General features: G+C 37.4%; 1 protein-coding gene across 4 annotated transcripts in view; it reads left to right on the top strand.

Annotated features, from left to right (window-relative positions):
- The window catches only part of ATP8A1 (ATPase phospholipid transporting 8A1), a 222,317-nt gene extending 205,757 nt beyond the window's left edge, over positions 1-16,560 (top strand). For all 4 annotated transcript variants that reach the window (XM_027597680.2, XM_027597679.2, XM_027597681.2 and 1 more), the window contains 4 exons: positions 638-726; positions 1,428-1,520; positions 10,546-10,637; positions 11,832-16,560. In XM_027597680.2, coding sequence (XP_027453481.1) covers positions 638-726; positions 1,428-1,520; positions 10,546-10,637; positions 11,832-11,929 — 372 coding nt within the window. In that variant the 3' untranslated portion in view covers positions 11,930-16,560. The remainder of the gene's footprint in view (positions 1-637; positions 727-1,427; positions 1,521-10,545; positions 10,638-11,831) is intronic.
- The last annotated feature ends 2,587 nt before the right edge of the window (positions 16,561-19,147 follow it).

The raw sequence follows: 19,147 nt of genomic DNA, 5'->3' as shown, positions 1-19,147 counted from the left end.
GGGTTTTACACACTAGATATTTGGTTTGACTTTCACAGTAACAAGACATATCGATACGAGTTATGAAAATCTTTGAACAAAAATTAAGATTATGCTGCCTAATATCATAGATATCTTAATTTGATTATACTATATCATGGTTTATGTGGATGATTTTTAATATAATGTAATATTTTACAAAAGTTAATTTTTATTTGCCAAGAATAGTAAATTTAGTTTCTAACTAGGATTTATTTTACATGTTATAAGAGAATGTAAGCCAGAGTATATTTGAAATTTGCTCCAAAAGATTGATTTTGATATTCTAAGTTACAAAAGAAGGTCAAACTTTATTACTCCACGTATTGACCACAGTAATAAAAATCTCACATAAAAGTATGAAAAGATTTGGCACATGTTAAAAACCTTGCTATATTAGCTGCTTAAGGGGGGGGGGAAATAGATGTGGTAAAGAGATGTCTTAACACATTTGGCTTTTAATTCCAAATTATGCACAAGTTTGGATTTAAAGTTGCTGTATATCCTCTTGCAGAGTGAGATTTTTTTAAATTATTTTACTTAAAATCATATAAAAACTAAACATGAATGATGTATGTCTTGGTTGTTAAAGCAATGTTGTTTCTGATCATTTACTCAGGCTGCCATGTTGTTTAGTTCTGGCATCTTCTGGATGGGCCTGTTATTTATCCCTGTGGCATCTTTGCTTCTTGATGTGGTGTACAAGGTGTAAGTATAGTACTCGGTTATTTACATAAAAATATAGATTTATAATAATCCTCAGATTTCTCCAGTTATAACATCAGGTCAAAGATGTACAGTTTGCAAAGTGGGAATTATTAATATTCTGCATATGTAGATAAAGAAATGAGTGAGGAATTAGGAAATTAGTTTAAAGACAGAATGAGAAGTAAAGCAAGTAGTTTCAATTAATATTAGAGAGTACATTTTTAGAAATCAGCTTGAAAAATCCATTCAAGGTAGAAGAAAATGTTATCTCAAAACACATATATATTTTATTAATGAACAATAGTTATGGGGGGAAAAAAGGTTTTTGCCTGCCTGTTTTAAAGCCTATATGCAATATAGAATGAAGGAAACTAAAACTTTACTAATTTTTCTCAAGGATTGTCAGTTTTAAAATGTTACCTCTTCCCACAAAAAAAAAGATATCATTAAAGTTAATTATATGATGCTTATTTAATAACTAAGAGTTTTACTATTATAAAACTAAACCATTCCTTTTAAGACTTGTTTCTGTAAATACGTAATGCTTAAAATTACTGTAATTTCATAGATTCTATTGAAAAATGATTGCCTGTACTCTGGTTACTATTGTACCTAGCAGCACGATAATAAACCAGTTTTGTAAAGTGTTACATCTTCACACGAAGATTCACATGCAAATCCTTTTTTTTTCTCCCGCCCAGTATCAAGAGGACTGCTTTTAAAACATTAGTAGATGAAGTTCAGGAGCTGGAGGCAAAATCTCAAGACCCAGGTGCAGTTGTGCTTGGAAAAAGGTAAAATACACACTGCACATGTTCTTTCCCAAGTGAACTTTATGTTTTACTAGGGTTAGAAATAAGTGGTAAAACTTATATTTATCACGTTATGGAGCTAGCAGTGTCGATGACCTATTTTATTAATTTTTTTATTTTTATTTTTTTATTAGGTTAATCCCCATACATTACATCATTAGTTTTTGAGGTAGTGTTCCATGATTCATTGTTTGCGTATAACACCCAGTGCTCCATGCAGTACATGCCCTCTTTAATACCCATCACCGGGCTAACCCATCCCCCCACCCCCCTCCCCTCTAGAACCCTCAGTTTGTTTCTCAGTGTCCATGGTCTCTAATGGTTTGTCTCCCCCTCCGATTTCCCGCCCTTCATTTTTCCCCTCCTGCTATCTTTTTTTTTTTTTTTATTTAAACACATATTGCATTATCTGTTTCAGAGGTACAGGTTTGTGATTCAACAGTCTTGCATGATTCACAGCGCTCACCGTAGCACATACCCTCCCCAATGTCTATCACCCAGCCACCCCATCCCTCCCACCCCCCCACCACTCCAGCAACCCTCAGTTTGTTTCCTGAGATTAAGAATTCCTCAATCAGTGAGGTCATATGATACATGTCTTTCTCTGATTGGCTTATTTCGCTCAGCATAATACCCTCCAGTTCCATCCACATTGTTGCAAATGGCAAGATTTCATTCCTTTTGATGGCTGCATAATATTCCATTGTATATATATACCACATCTTCTTTATCCATTCATCTGTCGATGGACATCTTGGCTCTTTCCATAGTTTGGCTATTGTAGACATTGCTGCTATAAACATTGGGGTGCACGTACCTCTTTGGATCCCTACATTTGTATCTTTGGGGTAAATACCCAGTAGTGCAATTGCTGGGTTGTAGGGTAGCTCTATTTTTAACTTTTTGAGGAACCTCCATACTGTTTTCCAGAGTGGCTGCACCAGCTTGCATTTCCACCAACAATTTGATGACCTGTTTTAGACTCAGAGAGATGTGGATTCAAATCAAATCTGTCACTCACTAAGCTATGCGTGACCTTAGCCCAGTTGCTCAGCGCTCTTGAGCCTCAATTTTCTCATCCTATAAAATGGGGATAATAATACCTCCCTCGTGGCTAGTTTTTAGAATTAAATAAGATATAATTGATAAAGTATGTGGTGCTTAATGAGCTTTAAATAAATGATTACAAATATTATTGTATTATTAAAATGAAAGGGGATAAAAAAAGTCTTTTAGCTTGAAACAGTATCCATAATAAGGCTATACGTAGTGAAAATGGAGCTTGATATAGAGCATCGTATGCTCAGTAGCATTTAACACGTATTCAGAACTGACATGGGCATATGTTCCATATGAAGTGCATTACGTTTCCCAAGTTTCTTCCTCAGTACCACCCCCTCAATAAAAGCAAGGTCAGAAACCTAATCAAATTGGCCGCATTCACAAAGCATTATAGAAAAGAAATTAAAAGTGTTTGAAAACTGTCTATGATAAAACACAATTACGAAGGTAATACCAGTTTCAGTCACACTAACGTGAGCTCAGATTTTGTCTACACCAGAGGAAATGCTTTGCTCCCCCATGGCTGTCACTGTCATCACGATTTGCTACTGTTATTCAGTTTGACACATTTCAGTAAGTGTCAGACCGGGAACTCAAGCTGAGACCTTGGCTCCCAGCCTTCCTCAGTCACGTGAGGCCAGGGGGACTGGTCACACACACACACCGGTCTGCCCCTGTCTTGTAAAGGGAAGAGCCCTGCTGGGTGCCGAGCACTCACTACATGCTAGGCATTGCGCCAGTCGTGCCATATACGCTGTCACGTGGGATCCCCGAAACAGTCCTGGGCAGGTTAGTCACCCCATTCGTTCCCGATGAGGAAACTGGGACTTAGAGTAAGTTCTCGGTCAGAAGTCACAAAGCAGGGCCTTCTGGAGCCGCTGCTCCTTACCATGGACTGTTCTCCTTCCTTTTCAAGAATGGGAGACAACAGCAAAAACAGCCTATACCAGCCTGACGAAGTGCTTGACCTCTCTCTGTCAGTGTCGCTGTGCGTAGGATGGAAATAACTTCCAGAGTTAGGAGTATCCTTCCCCCTGCACCTTCCCCTCGTCTGTGTCCCTTCATCTAAACATCTACACCTGCTCCCTTGGTTGGCCCAAGTGTCCCTCTCTTCATCTTTTCTCTTTCGCTCTAGCAGTAAAAAGGATTTGCTAGGATTCTAGCTTACAAAATTGTGAATAAAACTGTTTACTAACAACTATTAGGGAAAGACCATACAATTACTACCCTTAGGAGTCAATTCCTTATATTTCTAAGTATGTTCGTCATTCTTATGTTAGGCCCCTGCGTGTGATATTTAGCTTTCCTGGTTTGTAGTACATAGGTGACTTCAACGACCATAAAGCCAAGGTGAGGTTTTGATATGGTGACCTCTTGGTGCTAAAGATTCAACGATTCTGTAATGTAGGTGGCCCCTGCCATTAAAAAAAAAAAGTCAGAGGGGCGCCTGGGTGGCTCAGTCAGTTAAGCATCCGACTCTTGATTTCAGCTCAGGTCATGATCTCAAGGTCATGAAATCAAGCCCAGCATCAGGGCTCCCTGTTCAGGAGGGAGTCTGCTTCTCCTTCTCCCTCCGTCCCTCCCCCTGCTCTCACTCACTCGTGCGCTTTAAAATAAGTAAATAAATAAATAGATCTTTAAAAAAAAAAAAGAGGAGCCCCTGGCTGGTTCAGTAGGTAGAGCATGCAGCTCTTGATCTCCAGGTTGTATGTTCGAACTCTATGTTTGGGGTAGAGATTACTTAGGGAAAAAAAAAAAAAAAGTCAGCCTAAAAGGAATAAAGTGGATTCCACCATAAATGACAAACTTTTCCATAGAAAATGCATCAGATAAATTTCCTGCAGCCACCTCATTTGCCTAAAATAGCAAGAACTCAGAAATGAGTTAGCTGTTAGCTAAAGGCCACAGATGAAAACCCGTGGTATAACACATACCCCATGTTGCTGTTGCTGCCCATGGTTACCAGAAGGATGGTGACCACAGTGCCTTCCTGCTGGATGATGGCTAGAGAGGGAGGGAAAAGAAGGGATCTGTGAAGGAAGAAAAATAGCAACTGGTCGGAAAAGTCTTCATGCTAAAAAATGACATTCTAGAGCAATTAGGAATTGTCAGATTGATTTTACTGCCAGGATTTTTTTTTTTCAAGACTTTATTTTTAAGTAATCTCTACACCCAACGTGGGGCTCGAACTCACAACCCCAAGATCAAGGGTTGCATGCTCTACCAGTTGAGTCAGCCAGGAACCCCACTGCCAGGGTTATTTTAGGAAACTTAGAGAATGAGACTGATGTAAAATTTCAAAAAAGTTAGCTAATCTTATTTACATTTTCAAAGAGGAAGAAATTGTGATTTCTGTGTATTCAAACAATATCAGATTCATTTTAGTTCCAAAATACCATGTTATTTTATACCTCCCAATCTTTGCACGTGCTGTTCCCTTGCCAAGAAGCTGATACCCTCCTATAGATGGGGCAGTCCAATTCCTAGTTTTCAAAGCTCAACTCAGGTGCAATTACCTTTTCTTTTCTGAGATAAAATTAATTCCTACCCTACCATCTGAGCACTTTATGCTTCTGTCGTTACATTTACTGCATTGTATTGTGATGTGTTTGTTCATCCTGTGTGTTTGTTTCCCCTACTAGATTGAGTGCCTTGAAGGAGAGGCCTCCTTTTTAGTCTTAACTGAAACCCAACACCTAGCACAGACTCAGGAACACACTAGCACCTGATAAAGATTTGTCCAATGGGTGATTGAAGGGTCCAGAGAATGAACTGAGGAATGAATGAATGAATGAATGAGTGAGTGAATGAATGGGCGAAAGGATGGCTGAGTAGTGGGTGGTAAAGAGATGATTGACCCCTGGGTAGTTAAATACAAATATGATACATAAGAACATAGAATTATATACATTACACTTCCCAAACGAGTCATGTCCAAAGCAACAGTGGTTTACTTCTTCACCGTAGATAGAACAATGCAGTCTTGTAAACTGATCGTCCCCCATTTTTTTCAATGTCCACTGAGCACTACTATGAAGTTGGGCTCTACATAAAGGGAACTGCCTCAGAGAAACTGTAACTTCTAAGCACTGTGTCCAGATTAGCATTTATGATCATTTATTTCTCATGTTTACTTATGTTCAAAACTAAAACATTTTGGTTAAAACAGTCTTTTTTTAGTAGAAATAGTATATCACAGGGCACCTGGGTGGCTCAGTCGTTAAGTGTCTACCTTCGGCTGAGGTCATGATCCCAGGGTCCTGGGATCGAGCCCCGCATCGGGCTCCCTGCTCAGTGGGAAGCCTGCTTCTCCCTCTCTCACTCCCCCTGCTTGTGTTCCCTCTCTCGCTGTCTCTCTCTGTCAAATAAATAAATAAAATCTTAAAAAAAAAAAAGAAAAGAAAAATAGTATATCACTTACCATATTATTTTGTGAATTAGATATATTTATCCCAATTTTACATTGAAATTTGGGGGTCGAGGTATTTCGTCATCTAAGTACAGTATATTGCTTTTGAACCTTGGGTTATGGTAGGAATCAATTTAAGATATTGGGACAATAAATGCAAGCCCTACCTCTGATCACTGTGTAGCTATGGCTTACTATTTTTGGTTAAGGAAACAACTTAATATAACACCCAGTGCTCATCACATCACAGCACTTGGTGTGATACGCAACTGACGAATTATTGAACACTACCTCTGTGATGTACTATATGTTGGCTAATTGAATTTAAATTTAAAAAAAAAGAATATATACCCTTATATGGTATGAAACCCTGTTTTTGCTGTTACTTTTTTGTGGATAGGCTCCAACACTAGGGAGCATAGCATCTGCAATTCCAAAATGCAAAAATACTTGGAAATTCAATTTTTTCCCCTAGGTTTATAGCAAACATTTGCTGGAAAAAAACCTAAACCATTTGTTCTATATAGATAAAGGCATTAATAGTGTTTATTTTTTTCTATAGTATAAATATTTATATCCTTTATAGCATAAATGTAAATGTTTTGGAATATGGGCCTCTCCGATCTCATGGGGGGGGGGCATGACATCTATAAATTTTGTGTAACATCTTACCTTTTCTAAAACAAAACAATAACAAAAACCAATGTGAATTCAAGAACCCAATGCTTTGAAATAAGGAACTGTAGACACTGGGCTCATGGGAGGCGGGACAGTTACCTTTGGGTATCCTTTACATGAGTGTGGCAAGCAGTGCATCTTATAGACAGGCAAATAGGATGAGATTCATAATTTTTTATATCTCACTGTAGACATAAGCCAGCATATCAGCAGCCATTGCTAAATAGAACTTTGCCCTGGGATCTTCAGGTCATTCCTCATGAACGTGTCCATCACTCTACCATTAGCTTTAAAGAAGAGAGCATGGAAGGATAGATATCAGATAATTTGACCATCTGGACAGTAACAGTGGCTTCTCTGAGCCTTCCTCTGTATTATTTATCTTTAAAAATAGCAATTTTAACATTGCCCCAAAACTAACAGAAAAGAAACTGTTTCTCAGTGTTCACACTGGTTTTATATCAGTGTTACATATGAATCTTGGTGCAGGTTTGAGGTAGGAGCATGTGTCCAGTGGTTTGCCCCAGCCTTCTCTCAACACTGTGATAACAGTTCCGTCCAGCATTTGTAAAGAAAAGTGACGGAACAATGAAGTGCTGTCTCCTCCAGAGCAGAGATCAGGCCTGTTGTAGTCATGGTTTATCTCCCCACCACGGCTGCCTCATCCAGGACGGCTGTCCCATGCCCTACACTAAAACATCCCACGTATGGATGGTTCTTTACTTTCTGGAGATCCATTTAAATGAATCCACCAAAATAGCTTGCCAACCCACCATAAAGACAACTGCAAATTTACCACTCTTCAAAAATAACTGAAAATACCTTCAGACAATATGTTTCAGGACAGTAAATGGGTTTCTACCTATACTTAGTGTTTCTAAATGAATTATTATTTTAAAACATTAAAATCAATTATTTTAAATTAATATAATGATTAAATAATTATAAATAAATAATACAATTAATTATTATTTTAAAACATTAAAACACCTTACCTCTACCACATATCCAAGTTGAAACATTTTAGTGGGCTGGGAAATAAGGTAACAATATTTAAGTGGTACTTGCATAATTGCACTGAATGAGATTTTAGAACTTGTGTAGATTGGTATGTAAATGAAAGGCCATGCAAAATTAACACTGCTGACTAAGAGTTGTGATTAAGATGGGGTTTTAACGAGAAGGTTCTTAAAGTCTTTTTCTTCTTCTCACAGTGCTAAGCTAGTCAAGAAAAACTGAACTTTTTAACATGTCTGTTAATATTAACATGTTCCCAATATACTGTATAATGTGACTTGACAGTAACCGCAGTACCTGTAACCATCAAGGACATAGAACCACGTTATTTTGAAATGATTAGTTCCCAAAAGGTAGGATAAGACTAGAGAAATACAAATCATCATCACTTAGTATTTATTAAGCACCCTCCTGTGAATGGCATTTATATTTCATAGGAGGGCCTCTGCCCTATAAGAACTAAAGCAAGAGGTTCAGCGTAGCTCAGGAAAAAAACAACAGAAACCTAGTAGTTTTCCTACTGGGGAAGTGGAGTGGGGGGCACTGTAAGTGAAAACTCATATGTAGCAAGAGACGTTTTGCGTGGAGCTGATGTTGACTCTAAGCCAAGGCATCAGAAAGGGATCCTCACAAAGTTATCTCATGTTTTGTGATGATCGCTGTCCTACTTGATTTTTTGTATGATCAATTCCTTGGGAGCTGGGGGAGTGGTAAAGGTGGGAAGGACTAGCATTCTTTGAGTGCTTCCTAAATGCCGGTCACTAAGGTAGAAGCCATGCAGTTCCCCCAGTCCTACTGTTGGCCTGAGGGTTAGGGATTCTCCTCTTCCCGTAGATGAGAGGACCAAGAAAGGTTTGCCTGAGGCGACCCAGCTAATAAGTAACAGACTCCGAATTAAAGTTAAGACTCCAAAGCCCATGCTCTATCCCCAGTACTGCGCTTCTTTCCCAAGAAAGAAGCTTTCTTATTGCACCTTGTTTTTTGAACGCTAGACATGAACTTGATGTGACAGCTGAGTAAAAGTATAGCCTCATATGAGCCATTACAAAACAAAACTGCATTATCTTATACATGGAAGTTTCATAACATGAAAGATAAAATTCTCACATCTGCCTTCTTAACGTTGAATGTTATAATATTAAAGTATTATGCGTTTAGGAAGGTCAGCCTGAAACCTGGAAAATGTATCTGGGGAAGAAGAAGCTACATAATGATACATTGCTGTCCCCTAGATGTCTGTAGTCATTTCCATCTTAAACACCAGAGACTTCCCAGCACCCCATCCACAATGATCTGCTAACAAAATCAGACCACCTGCTGCTAAAGCTGCCGAATTCCTCAAAGCAGTTACAGATTTTAGTGTTCCTAGGGGTCCCCAGGTCTGTAATGTTAGATCTTTTTAAGAATAGAGTAAGAAAAGTGACTCTAAAAATGGCCCCTTCTCACTCCCCATATCTGTTTATTTCGCTGGCAAAAACCAGTTTTACAACTATTTGCAAAACCCCTGGAGTTTTAGATTAATTAGCTTTGTTGCCTTAATGTAGCTAATTCTCAGTGACAATGAAGTATGTCTAATAAGTACCAGTTAACATCCCTAGACTTGAAAAAATGTGTGTAGAAGATGAGTACAAATGTCAACATTTCTAAATATTTTACTTCAGCAAAAACCTGAATGTTTATGTAATTCCGAGTTCATTTGGCAGATGATCCTTTTATTTTTACTTCTTGTATATGATAAAAATTGTTCCATTTCAGGCTTTCAAAAAAATTGGCAAAATATAGAACTGACATAACTTAGGACAATTTAACTACAACTTTTATAGTGGGGAAAAACACAAGATGGAAATTTTTCAACTGAGTCCATTCCAGTGATTAAAACAAAATTGCATAAACATTTGCTATAACACATGTGGATTTCTTATTAGCTCTTTATGCTTATTATGTTCTTTGATATCAAAGCAAAATTTTAGAAATCAACCACTGGAGAAATGGCATGATTGGGAGGGCTGGTGATGTTTAAAGTGCATTTCACAATTATTGCTTGAATTCATTTATTTGACAAATAATTGGCTTCCTACTGTGGGAGACACCATTCTACGTGCAGTGGAAAAAAACAGATGCATTATTTCTTGCAATGTGCTTTTAGAAGTTACATAATTAATTACATGGATTTGTTTCTGTGGAGATTATTCTAAACGTTTATTGAAAAATAAATATTTCTCCTTGTCATTTTACCTAGTATTTTCTGAAAATAGGTTTCTTTTTAACGAAATTAAGGAACACATTTCATACCATATTGGAGTGGTAATGGAACTTTTCTAGTTAAAAAGTCTATGAAATTTCTTCTTTGTGTAATTTTGAGGATTTCTTTACATAATTAAAAAAATATTATTTTACACCAAAATATGTGCAAAGTGGAAAAAGATATATAGTAATAATTTTTGTAATTCAAAAAATGCCGTGCTTAGAATGCACGCAGTAAGTCAACCAAGATTTTAGAAGTTAATAACACTACTGGCAGACTTTGTATTTTTTGTTAACCATATTGTACAGGGTCTGTATCCCCATTTGACTTAAATATAACTGGGGGGTGGGAAAATCTTTTGGCTGGATTATTGGGAACAAAACTCCCCTCAGCTATGGGAAAAACTGGCCTCGAGAGTATCTAAATACTTTAAATCTCATTTGCCATCTGAGAAAATGGGGTAAAAAGAATCCCTGGGCTGCAGACTTCTCAAGCAATCTTTTGTTTAAGTCTAACTCTCTCTGGTGGTCCTGTGGGCACACTGGGGTCTCTGCCGAGTTGATAATTCATTTCACACATTTGCACCTGCTCGGCAGCCTCACGGAGAGGGCGCAATTGCTCAAGAACGTCTTTAAGAAGAACCACGTGAACTTGTACCGGTCTGAATCGTTGCAACAAAACCTGCTCCGTAAGTACCTGAGTTCCGATCCATAAATAAATTCTCTGCTGTTATGTCCTAGCATGTATGAGAGCAGCATTTTGACTATTTAAAATTAAAACCTAAAGCCAGTTTTGCTTCTTTGCAACATGTTACATAAATAACCAGTGATTAGAGAAACCTTTGACCACAACCATCTCACTTAGAGCAGACAAGACAAAGCATTTGAAAATCTTGCTGCTTTCACTTGAAGAAATAATACTTCCACATGCCCCTTGCTTCCTTAAATCTTAAAAAGAACTAGTGAAATAAATCTTAACTCTTAAAAGCTCCCTCTGTATTGTTATCTTTTCTACTTGAATAACTTTGCAAGGGCTTTTTCAGCTTTCAAACAGCACAGTGAAACATATATTTCCCCCTTCAAAAATATTTATGAATATTTAGAGTTGTAAGAAATTATTAGGTATCAGGCCCTCTTAACATTTCAAGGATCTGAAAAAAATATAATATATAAAGCCCTGTAGTAAATGTATTTGCGTTAGTAATATATCTTTTGTTTCATGTTGTTTCCACATATAATTTATTTTCATTTATATATACTCATGTTTAATGCTTTTGCCTTTTATACTTCAAGAGGCCTTTTCTAAAGATGTGACCCCCTTGGGGGTCACTGCTTATCCCCAACCATGCTGGGGCATGAATGAGTTTATCTGTAGATGCCGAGAGCCAAGGACAATGTAGTCCCAAGGAAGGAGACCACTTTTCCAGCACGGGCAGTCCGGGTGTTTATCTCTGCCTCCTTCTCATTTTTGTTCTTCCTTCTCTCTCATCCACCCGATCTGGATGGAAGTGTATGTGCCCGCTAGACTGGACATCACCCCCACCCTCACCCCCCACCCCCGCCAGTAGCCAGGAAGCAAAAATTGGTTGGCTTGGATTTGAGATGCCATAAGGAGAACCGAGGGGGATTGCGAGCACCTGCTCATTCATCCGGGGCAGAGTTCATAGAATCTCAGCTGACGGCCTGCAGTCAGCCCACTCTTCATGGTGCAGTTGAGTCCACATCTTTTCTGAACGTAAAAAATTCATGTCTTCACGCAGGCTTTTGAAGGCGGGAGGGGCATAGGAGTTCCCCAAGTTAGAAAATGAGTCCTTCACACTCAGAATCACAGAGATTCCCAGTGACCTCACAATGATCATTTCTGTTTTATCTTTAACTTACAGACGGGTATGCTTTCTCACAAGATGAGAATGGAATTGTGTCACAGTCTGAGGTGATTCGAGCATACGATACCACAAAGCAGAGACCAGACGAGTGGTGATGGGACGGGGGCTGCGAGGCAGGGGCTACTAGGGCTCTAAGGAGAGCTCCCAGGTCTTACCGGATCTGCTGACCAATTCCAGTCTGGTCCCAGGAGGGGAGAGTGGATCTGAGCTCATCTCATTGATTGACCGTCAGATTCGTGTATATTACAGACATAAGCACTGTGCAACTCTACTGTAACACCATCTCTTTCAGACTTTTTAAAGTATTTGCTAAGTCTTTGTAAGCAGAAATTGAAAATGACCTTGTTATCTTGCCAGAATGCTTTCTTAAACTGAGAACAGGTCAGTAGTCTTATGCCATTACTCTGGGGCTGTAACTGACTATCAATTTATTGGATATGTACCACAAGGCAACCAACCATGAAAAAACTCTAAAGTGGTAGTAATTTATAGGGACTCTTGATATCCAGACTTAGATTTCAGAATATGCTGAAAAAACCAGCACTCTTCTCTAGGAACTGACTCACCTTCCTGAGCAAAATTTCTAAACAAGACATTAACAAGTGTTTGTGTCAAAATTTGTCTTGATAAATGTTTGCCAAAGACATTCAATAAGTGTATTTCTCATTCAGTAGTCATTTGCCCAGAAAGTTAAGAGAAAGTTTACCTCCAGCTCTGCTGTAAGATCTGCATGCTTGACTTTTCAAATGTAAGAGTGATTTGCAAAAACGAGTATTTCAAGGCATTTGCTACTAAAATCCGTGATGTTGCACCTTTGGCCTTACACATGCTTCTTTCTTGTTTGTCTTGTTTACTTGTTAACATTGGAAGACATTACGTGGCAATGTGACTCTGTCATTATGATATTGATTTCTAAACTGTATGTCTCCGTCCTCTCTGATGAGCGGTCCTCATCATTTAGATTTTTCTAAAAATCTGGCTTCTGCTGAAGACTGAGTGCTGTCCTTTTATCTTAATGTTTTCTCTCTCAAGAAAAATATGCTTAGATATTTATGTGAGCTCCCCAGTGCTTGCGTGGAGCTGTTTGGAATACCACGCTGGATAACTGCATGGGCTTTTGTAATGTACATAGGCTCGGCTTTTGTCCTGTGTTTGGGATCTTTCTACTAGTTCCTGCTGGAGATGCCTGCTGGTGCACATAGCACACCCCGTGTTCTGGTGACCATCCCTGTACTTAACCCTGAGAATTACTTCACAGCTCACTAGTTAAGCAGCTTCCCCAAATTAGTCACATGCTGCTAATCGGGACAAATAAGTAGTACATAGTCCCCATTTTAAAAACACCTATTTTACTCCAGCCTATAACTTTACAGTCAGAGATACTTCATCACAAGTAGATTTTGTTACTATGTTTTTAAATGTATGTTCAGTTTAATTTTTTTCAGCATTTCCAAGCCATCTCCCAAAAAAATGCCTATTTTGCTACCAACAATAAATGGTGAAGGGGCTGTTTAAAAACCACAACCAGTTTTCTATACTCTTTTTAAAATAATGCCTTCATTTAAAAAAATAAATAGAAAGGCATTCTAGTTTTCAGATACACTTCAGAGATTGAAACTAACTTTTTGCCTTCTATTCAGAAGCCTGTTTGCCTTTAAGTGGACTTAACCAGCAAAATAGGTAGAACTTCCTCTTAAAAAAAAAAAAAAGAAAAGTCAACTAGAATTGTGAGGAGAGGTGATTTTCCAAGTCACTCCTTGAGCTGAATAATTTCGTATTCTTTTTACCCTTTTCCTTCATCTAGGTTTAAAATTAGGTGATAATGTCATTTCCTTGTCTGTATTTTTAGTTGTTTAGTTACAAGTATGCCCCCCCCATTTTCTAGAAACAAGAAAGGTTATCACACATACATAATTCTAAAGGGGGCAAGGAGTTGACACAGTTCACTTCCTATACCGTTCCCGTTTGGGGTTCAGAAAGAAAATTGCCAATTGAAACACCTAGAAAGAGCACAGGTGTAAGAGTCTGAGACCATCTTCAAAACTCTGAAGGTCACAGATTTTTGTCTACCGAAGGGATATTCAGAACAGCTTTCCTGGGCCTCCCCGTGGCGAGAGTCAAGGTCAAACCACACAAATCAAAACACAAGAATGAGGTACATCCCTCCAGAGAAACACTTTATCATGGTCACAGACAAGAGCTGCTTCCCTTGGCCTCCACCTCATCAGTGGCATCCTTCCCCCAAATTTTAATATCAAAATATGAATATAATAGAACTGAATCTTCTGGCTTAAAAAAAAAAAACAAAGTTTTATTTTTATCTTAAAACGTGGATTATTTCTATGGAGCTCTTCAACATGGGTAGAATACCCATGGTTAATTAATGCATGAGACTGTGGTCTGAAATATGGCTAATTTAGGTCTTTTTTGTCCCATAGTCCTATTTTTGAATTATTAAGTCGATTCTTTTGCTTCTTGGGTGAGAGAAGGGGGTTGGGCAGCAGGGAGTGACCTCCTTGGTAAAACTTAAAACACAGCATTGCAATCGCAGTGACTTTATAGTGTTAGAGAAAACGCTTCAATTTTTTAACCTTCCAAAGGTTGGGGGGGCAGGTAAGAGTTTTACCAGGATTAAAACAGCTGAAGTGACTTTTAACTTTTATTTTCTGAAATAAAGGACACATCCTCTTCAATTAAAAAGTCCCTTGTAGGGACTTGGACAAATGCTAACAGCGTCGCTTTACAATGTTTACAATTCAGAAAATACTACTTACGGCAGAAAAATCCTCATTCATTTAACATTGAAAAGCTGGGAATTGCTTCTTTAATGTTGAATAGTACACAGTGATATTGAGCATGAACTTTCTAAATGTTTTATATATACCTATAAAAATATATTGGTGGTTCACACCCAGAAAGATGCTATTTGGCAGAAATTGTTAGTAGAAGGGTGTTTCTCAGGAATGTAGCAAATTGAAAATGATCTATGTGCTGCCCACCCTCCCACACCCCATTCAGTGTCTGACAGTGAGCCTGATTCAGCAGTGTTGCAAAGTTAGTGGAAAACTTTTTTCTAATCAAGCCAGGTGAACATGTATTCTTATTCAATAATATTCATTTACATGAATTACATAGTCATTGAATGGATTCAGTAATTCCTCTTAATTTTCAGGGGGAACTGTGAATTCCAGAAATCTACGTTTATTCTGATTATTAGGTTTTATATTTTAATTTTGCAATTTAGCATTCTAAATAACAAATATGAACCTCACATGATCATTTGTTCTGCATTGTGTGCACTGTACATCACTTATAACTTGTCATTTAAAATGTTCTTTCAGGAAATGAATGCTTATCTGAAAGTAATAGATTGTATATTTGTAGTTTTTAAATTATTTGTAACAATGTCCTAATTATTACCATGCTAAATGATCATCAGTGTATATTTTTGTGCAGTTGCCCTATGACAGTTCTTGGTTCTAAAACTTATTTTATCCAATAAGTCTCTATATAATCTTATGAATAACCATTTATAAAATTTATCAAGAAAACGCCCACCCCATTAACATCAAGTGGACCAGATCTGTGGAATTCTTTTTGTAAATTCATGTAATACCATGCAGTTTGGTGCCTAATAAATGCTTTTTAATGACGAACATTTCTATAATGCTTCTTTAAGAGATATAATTGATTTTTCTTGTGTTAACTGAAGTCACTTGTGAGACTTAGTTATACTTTGCTGCATTTTAATTAACCTTCAGTGGCTATTAAAATGGAATGTAAGTTAAACTTTGAAGGAAAGGAAATAAATGTTTTCCATTTTTCATCTTGACTTATTTTCTGTATGAAAGCAGCTGTGTTTTTGATAGGTTTATGGTTTGCATGAATTAATATTTAAAGAGGCTTAGGCCAATGCATGGCTATTGCTGTAAATCTTGATGTTTATTTCTGCCTTATAAAATTCTATCATGGCCTACTTGGAATTTAATATTCGGTGGACAAATTAATTGGTTCTCTGCACCACTTTTTTTTAATAAGTAAATTATTTTACAAATTTGAACAAATTTAATTGCAACTTTTGTTTAGCTTGCTTTTAAGAACTTTTCTTAATAAAGCTCACAAAACTTCTCAGCAAATAAATCTCCCGTAAGTAGGAAAAAAGCTAGATTTCATACATGCTTACTTTGAATTAACAGCAACTTTCCATAGGTAAATCTGCTCTTGCAAAAATGTGAGCAGAATATTAAAAAATAAGAAATATTTTTATGTTTCATGGTTCTAGAATAGAAGCCATAAATGCAGTAAATACTGTTTGCTGTTTGTTGAGCTACTTCAAGCTTCATTTTTCACATTTTCAAGTTTATTAAGTTTAAAAAAAAAAGGCAGCCTTGGAAGGCAGCTACTATGGAAAATTGAAGTTTGCATTAAAGATAAAATAGTATTTCCAGATCCTTGAAATCCATTTCTGCTGAAACTGCTGTCAAAATCGTGAAGCTGCATGAGTGGAGAGTATTGAATCTGTGATTATAGTTTTCTCAGGTTTGTTTTTCTAGCTGTTCAATGCACTGTGTTTTATAAATAGTTATTAAAGTTGAGTAATATTCAGTTCTCTGCAGTGTTATGTGTCATTGGCCTTTTGTGAATGTGCATGTTTTAAACTGCAAGTTTTAAACATTTTGTCCTCTCAGTGTTATTAAAAATGAAATAAACTGTACCATTACATAAAGAAATTGTTGCAGTTTTAATTGCTAGTTTTAGAAACTAGGTTGCTTTATAAAACCTTCAAAGCCACTGTAATTATAGTCTAAGAAGGTGTATCCACTTCATAGCATTTTAACATTTTGTTGACCACCCAGGTGATATAGAAAATAGCCCTTCATGGAGTCTAGCTTGGTGAGAGGCGTGGTTAATTAATTTGAGTCCCTCGCCTGACCAAAAAAAAAAAATTTCTTTAATAAAATTCCTGTATTTTGATTCTTCAGTCAGAAAAGCCTCCCAGGATTGTCCCCATTACATATTTAAATCAGCCGGCAAGTCAGCCACTAATTCCTGGCTCCATCCTTTCCCATCGGACGGATTTCCTAAGTTTTCTAAACCCACCCAATTTTTTTAAGTTCACGAGAAAGTGGCCAAATGTAGTCAGTAACATTTGAAGGAAGTAACCAAAAAGATATTAAAATTGCCATGTGAGACAAAAGCACAAGAAACACCGGAAATGAGGCCAACGGCCTTATCACAAAATAAGCATCAATTGGCAAAAGAAAAGCAACTGAAGCTGCAGTTTCATAAACTGCTAGATTGGATTAGTTCACAGAGAGGCTGCACTGGGCGAGCAGTATGAGAAGCCCCTGGGTCTCCTAGCGAGGTGCAGCGTGTGCTTAGGTGTCTGGGGCCCCAGGTCCTTTTAAAAGTCTTCCCAGGGACACTGATTGGGTGTGGGTCTCCCAAGCAAAACCACAGCAAAACAAGGTGTACAGAGAAGTTTCCTGTGGATTATATTAAATGATTTGCACATTCATCTCCACTCCCCCTTGAAGTGTAAGCACTGTGTTTATACTGACCCTGTGGTTTCAGATGCCTTCTAATATTACCTAAACGCTAAAGGAAGCAGCAGACTTGAAATACATTCTCATAAATTCAGTATGTCATCCCCATTGAATGTTTTTGTATGCTTACGGCATCTCTAATCTCAGCTTCCATTTCGGCAACACAGAGCCATGCATTTTAATGAAGAAAGATCTTCCTAACCTGGATAATTTCACTAATAGGCTAGTAAAAATTTATCCAAAAAATTGGATAATATTATGTTTTACCGTTGTTTTTATTTCAAATGCAAACTATGTATCTAGTATTTCAAATAAGAATCCTCTGTCAGAATAATTGCTTTAATAACTAATGTTTACTTGCAATTTTAAAATAGCCATCTACATGTCAAAATACGTCAACAGTTTGTCCCCTTAACAGTTTAATACATCTTTAAATTCTTGTTTTTCCTGAATGTGTACTAAATGTTTTAGGTTATGCAAAGGTAAATTGATTCCCAACCAAATGAAATGAATCAGATTTCTAATTGTGATTGCATAGGCTTTCAGGAACTTTTTGGTTATCTTGTTTTAGAAATTTTTTTTTTCCTTTGAAGCCAACTTCGTTTTAGAAAATTTCTTATGGATTTAAATCAATCTGGCCAATTCTCCATTATATGACATAACTAATAATAGCACAAGAAAAAATAAATAGGTGGGGAAAATAAGAGGGAACAATCTATTCATTTGGACAATTAAAAGTGTTGGCTTTATAATAAATAATCATTCTAAAGCAACTTTATTAAATACATTCTTCTAAAGCAGATAATAAATGTACAGGTCATGAATACCCAACGGGGTGGGAGAGCGCTCTACTCCTGGCAACAAGGAGAAGCTGGCCAGGTATCAAATTGGGCCATGGATTTTCATGGACTCATTCCATCAAGCCATGGGGCCATTTTCTCTGTTCCCCGCACTCTGATCAACAGTTACATCTACCCTCCCACAGTACTTAGCCTTTTGTTTCTGTTCTAGGGTAGATAATCTGCTTTCCATTATTTATTGTTAACCTACTACACAGCTCCCTCTCCACTAGAATGCAAGTATTTGGAGACAGTGACTCTAACTTCTTATTTCTCAAGACAACCCTACGCAATAAGATGCCATTAATATCTCCATTTTACAAATGACAAAACTGAGACACAGTGAAGGTAAGTGACCCAAAGTCACTCAGCTTATAATAAGTGACAGAGCTAGAAAACTAACCCAGACACTATGACTTCAAAATCCCTGCTAGGTCACCTGGTCTCCTGAGTTTCTCATGTGCAAAGGGAGAAATGTTTGTCATCTAATACTTCTATTCATGCTTTATATGCTGTGATTCATAATGTAGCACAAAATCTGACTGTTACAATGTCCTCTATTCTATAGGATATCATATCTATAGGATGTGTACAATTTAACACGTTTTCCCCAGACGATTTTCTGAAAAGCAGGTTGACTGTTTTTTTTCCTGAGAAAATAGGCCTTCTAGAAATTCTAGAAAGTTCATTCTACTGGGGAGGGAACATGTAGTAAGTTATATGTCATAAAGAACATAGAATTTCAAAACAGCCCACCAGAGTTCAAGTCTTGGCTCTGCTATTAGTGTCTGACCTTGGGCACAGCATTTAACCTTTCTGCTTTGACTTCTTCATCTGCAAAACAGGCATGATAAAAACCCCTACCTCAGGCTTGTGGAGATTAAATGTTATAATTCATAAAGCACTTGGGACACACACAGTGCCTAGT

Source organism: Zalophus californianus, chromosome 2 (genome assembly GCF_009762305.2).
Source record: "Zalophus californianus isolate mZalCal1 chromosome 2, mZalCal1.pri.v2, whole genome shotgun sequence".
NCBI classification, from domain to species: Eukaryota; Metazoa; Chordata; class Mammalia; order Carnivora; family Otariidae; genus Zalophus; species Zalophus californianus.
The sequence above is the reverse complement of the archived record's forward strand: the minus strand, read 5'-3'. Positions and strand labels throughout refer to the sequence as shown.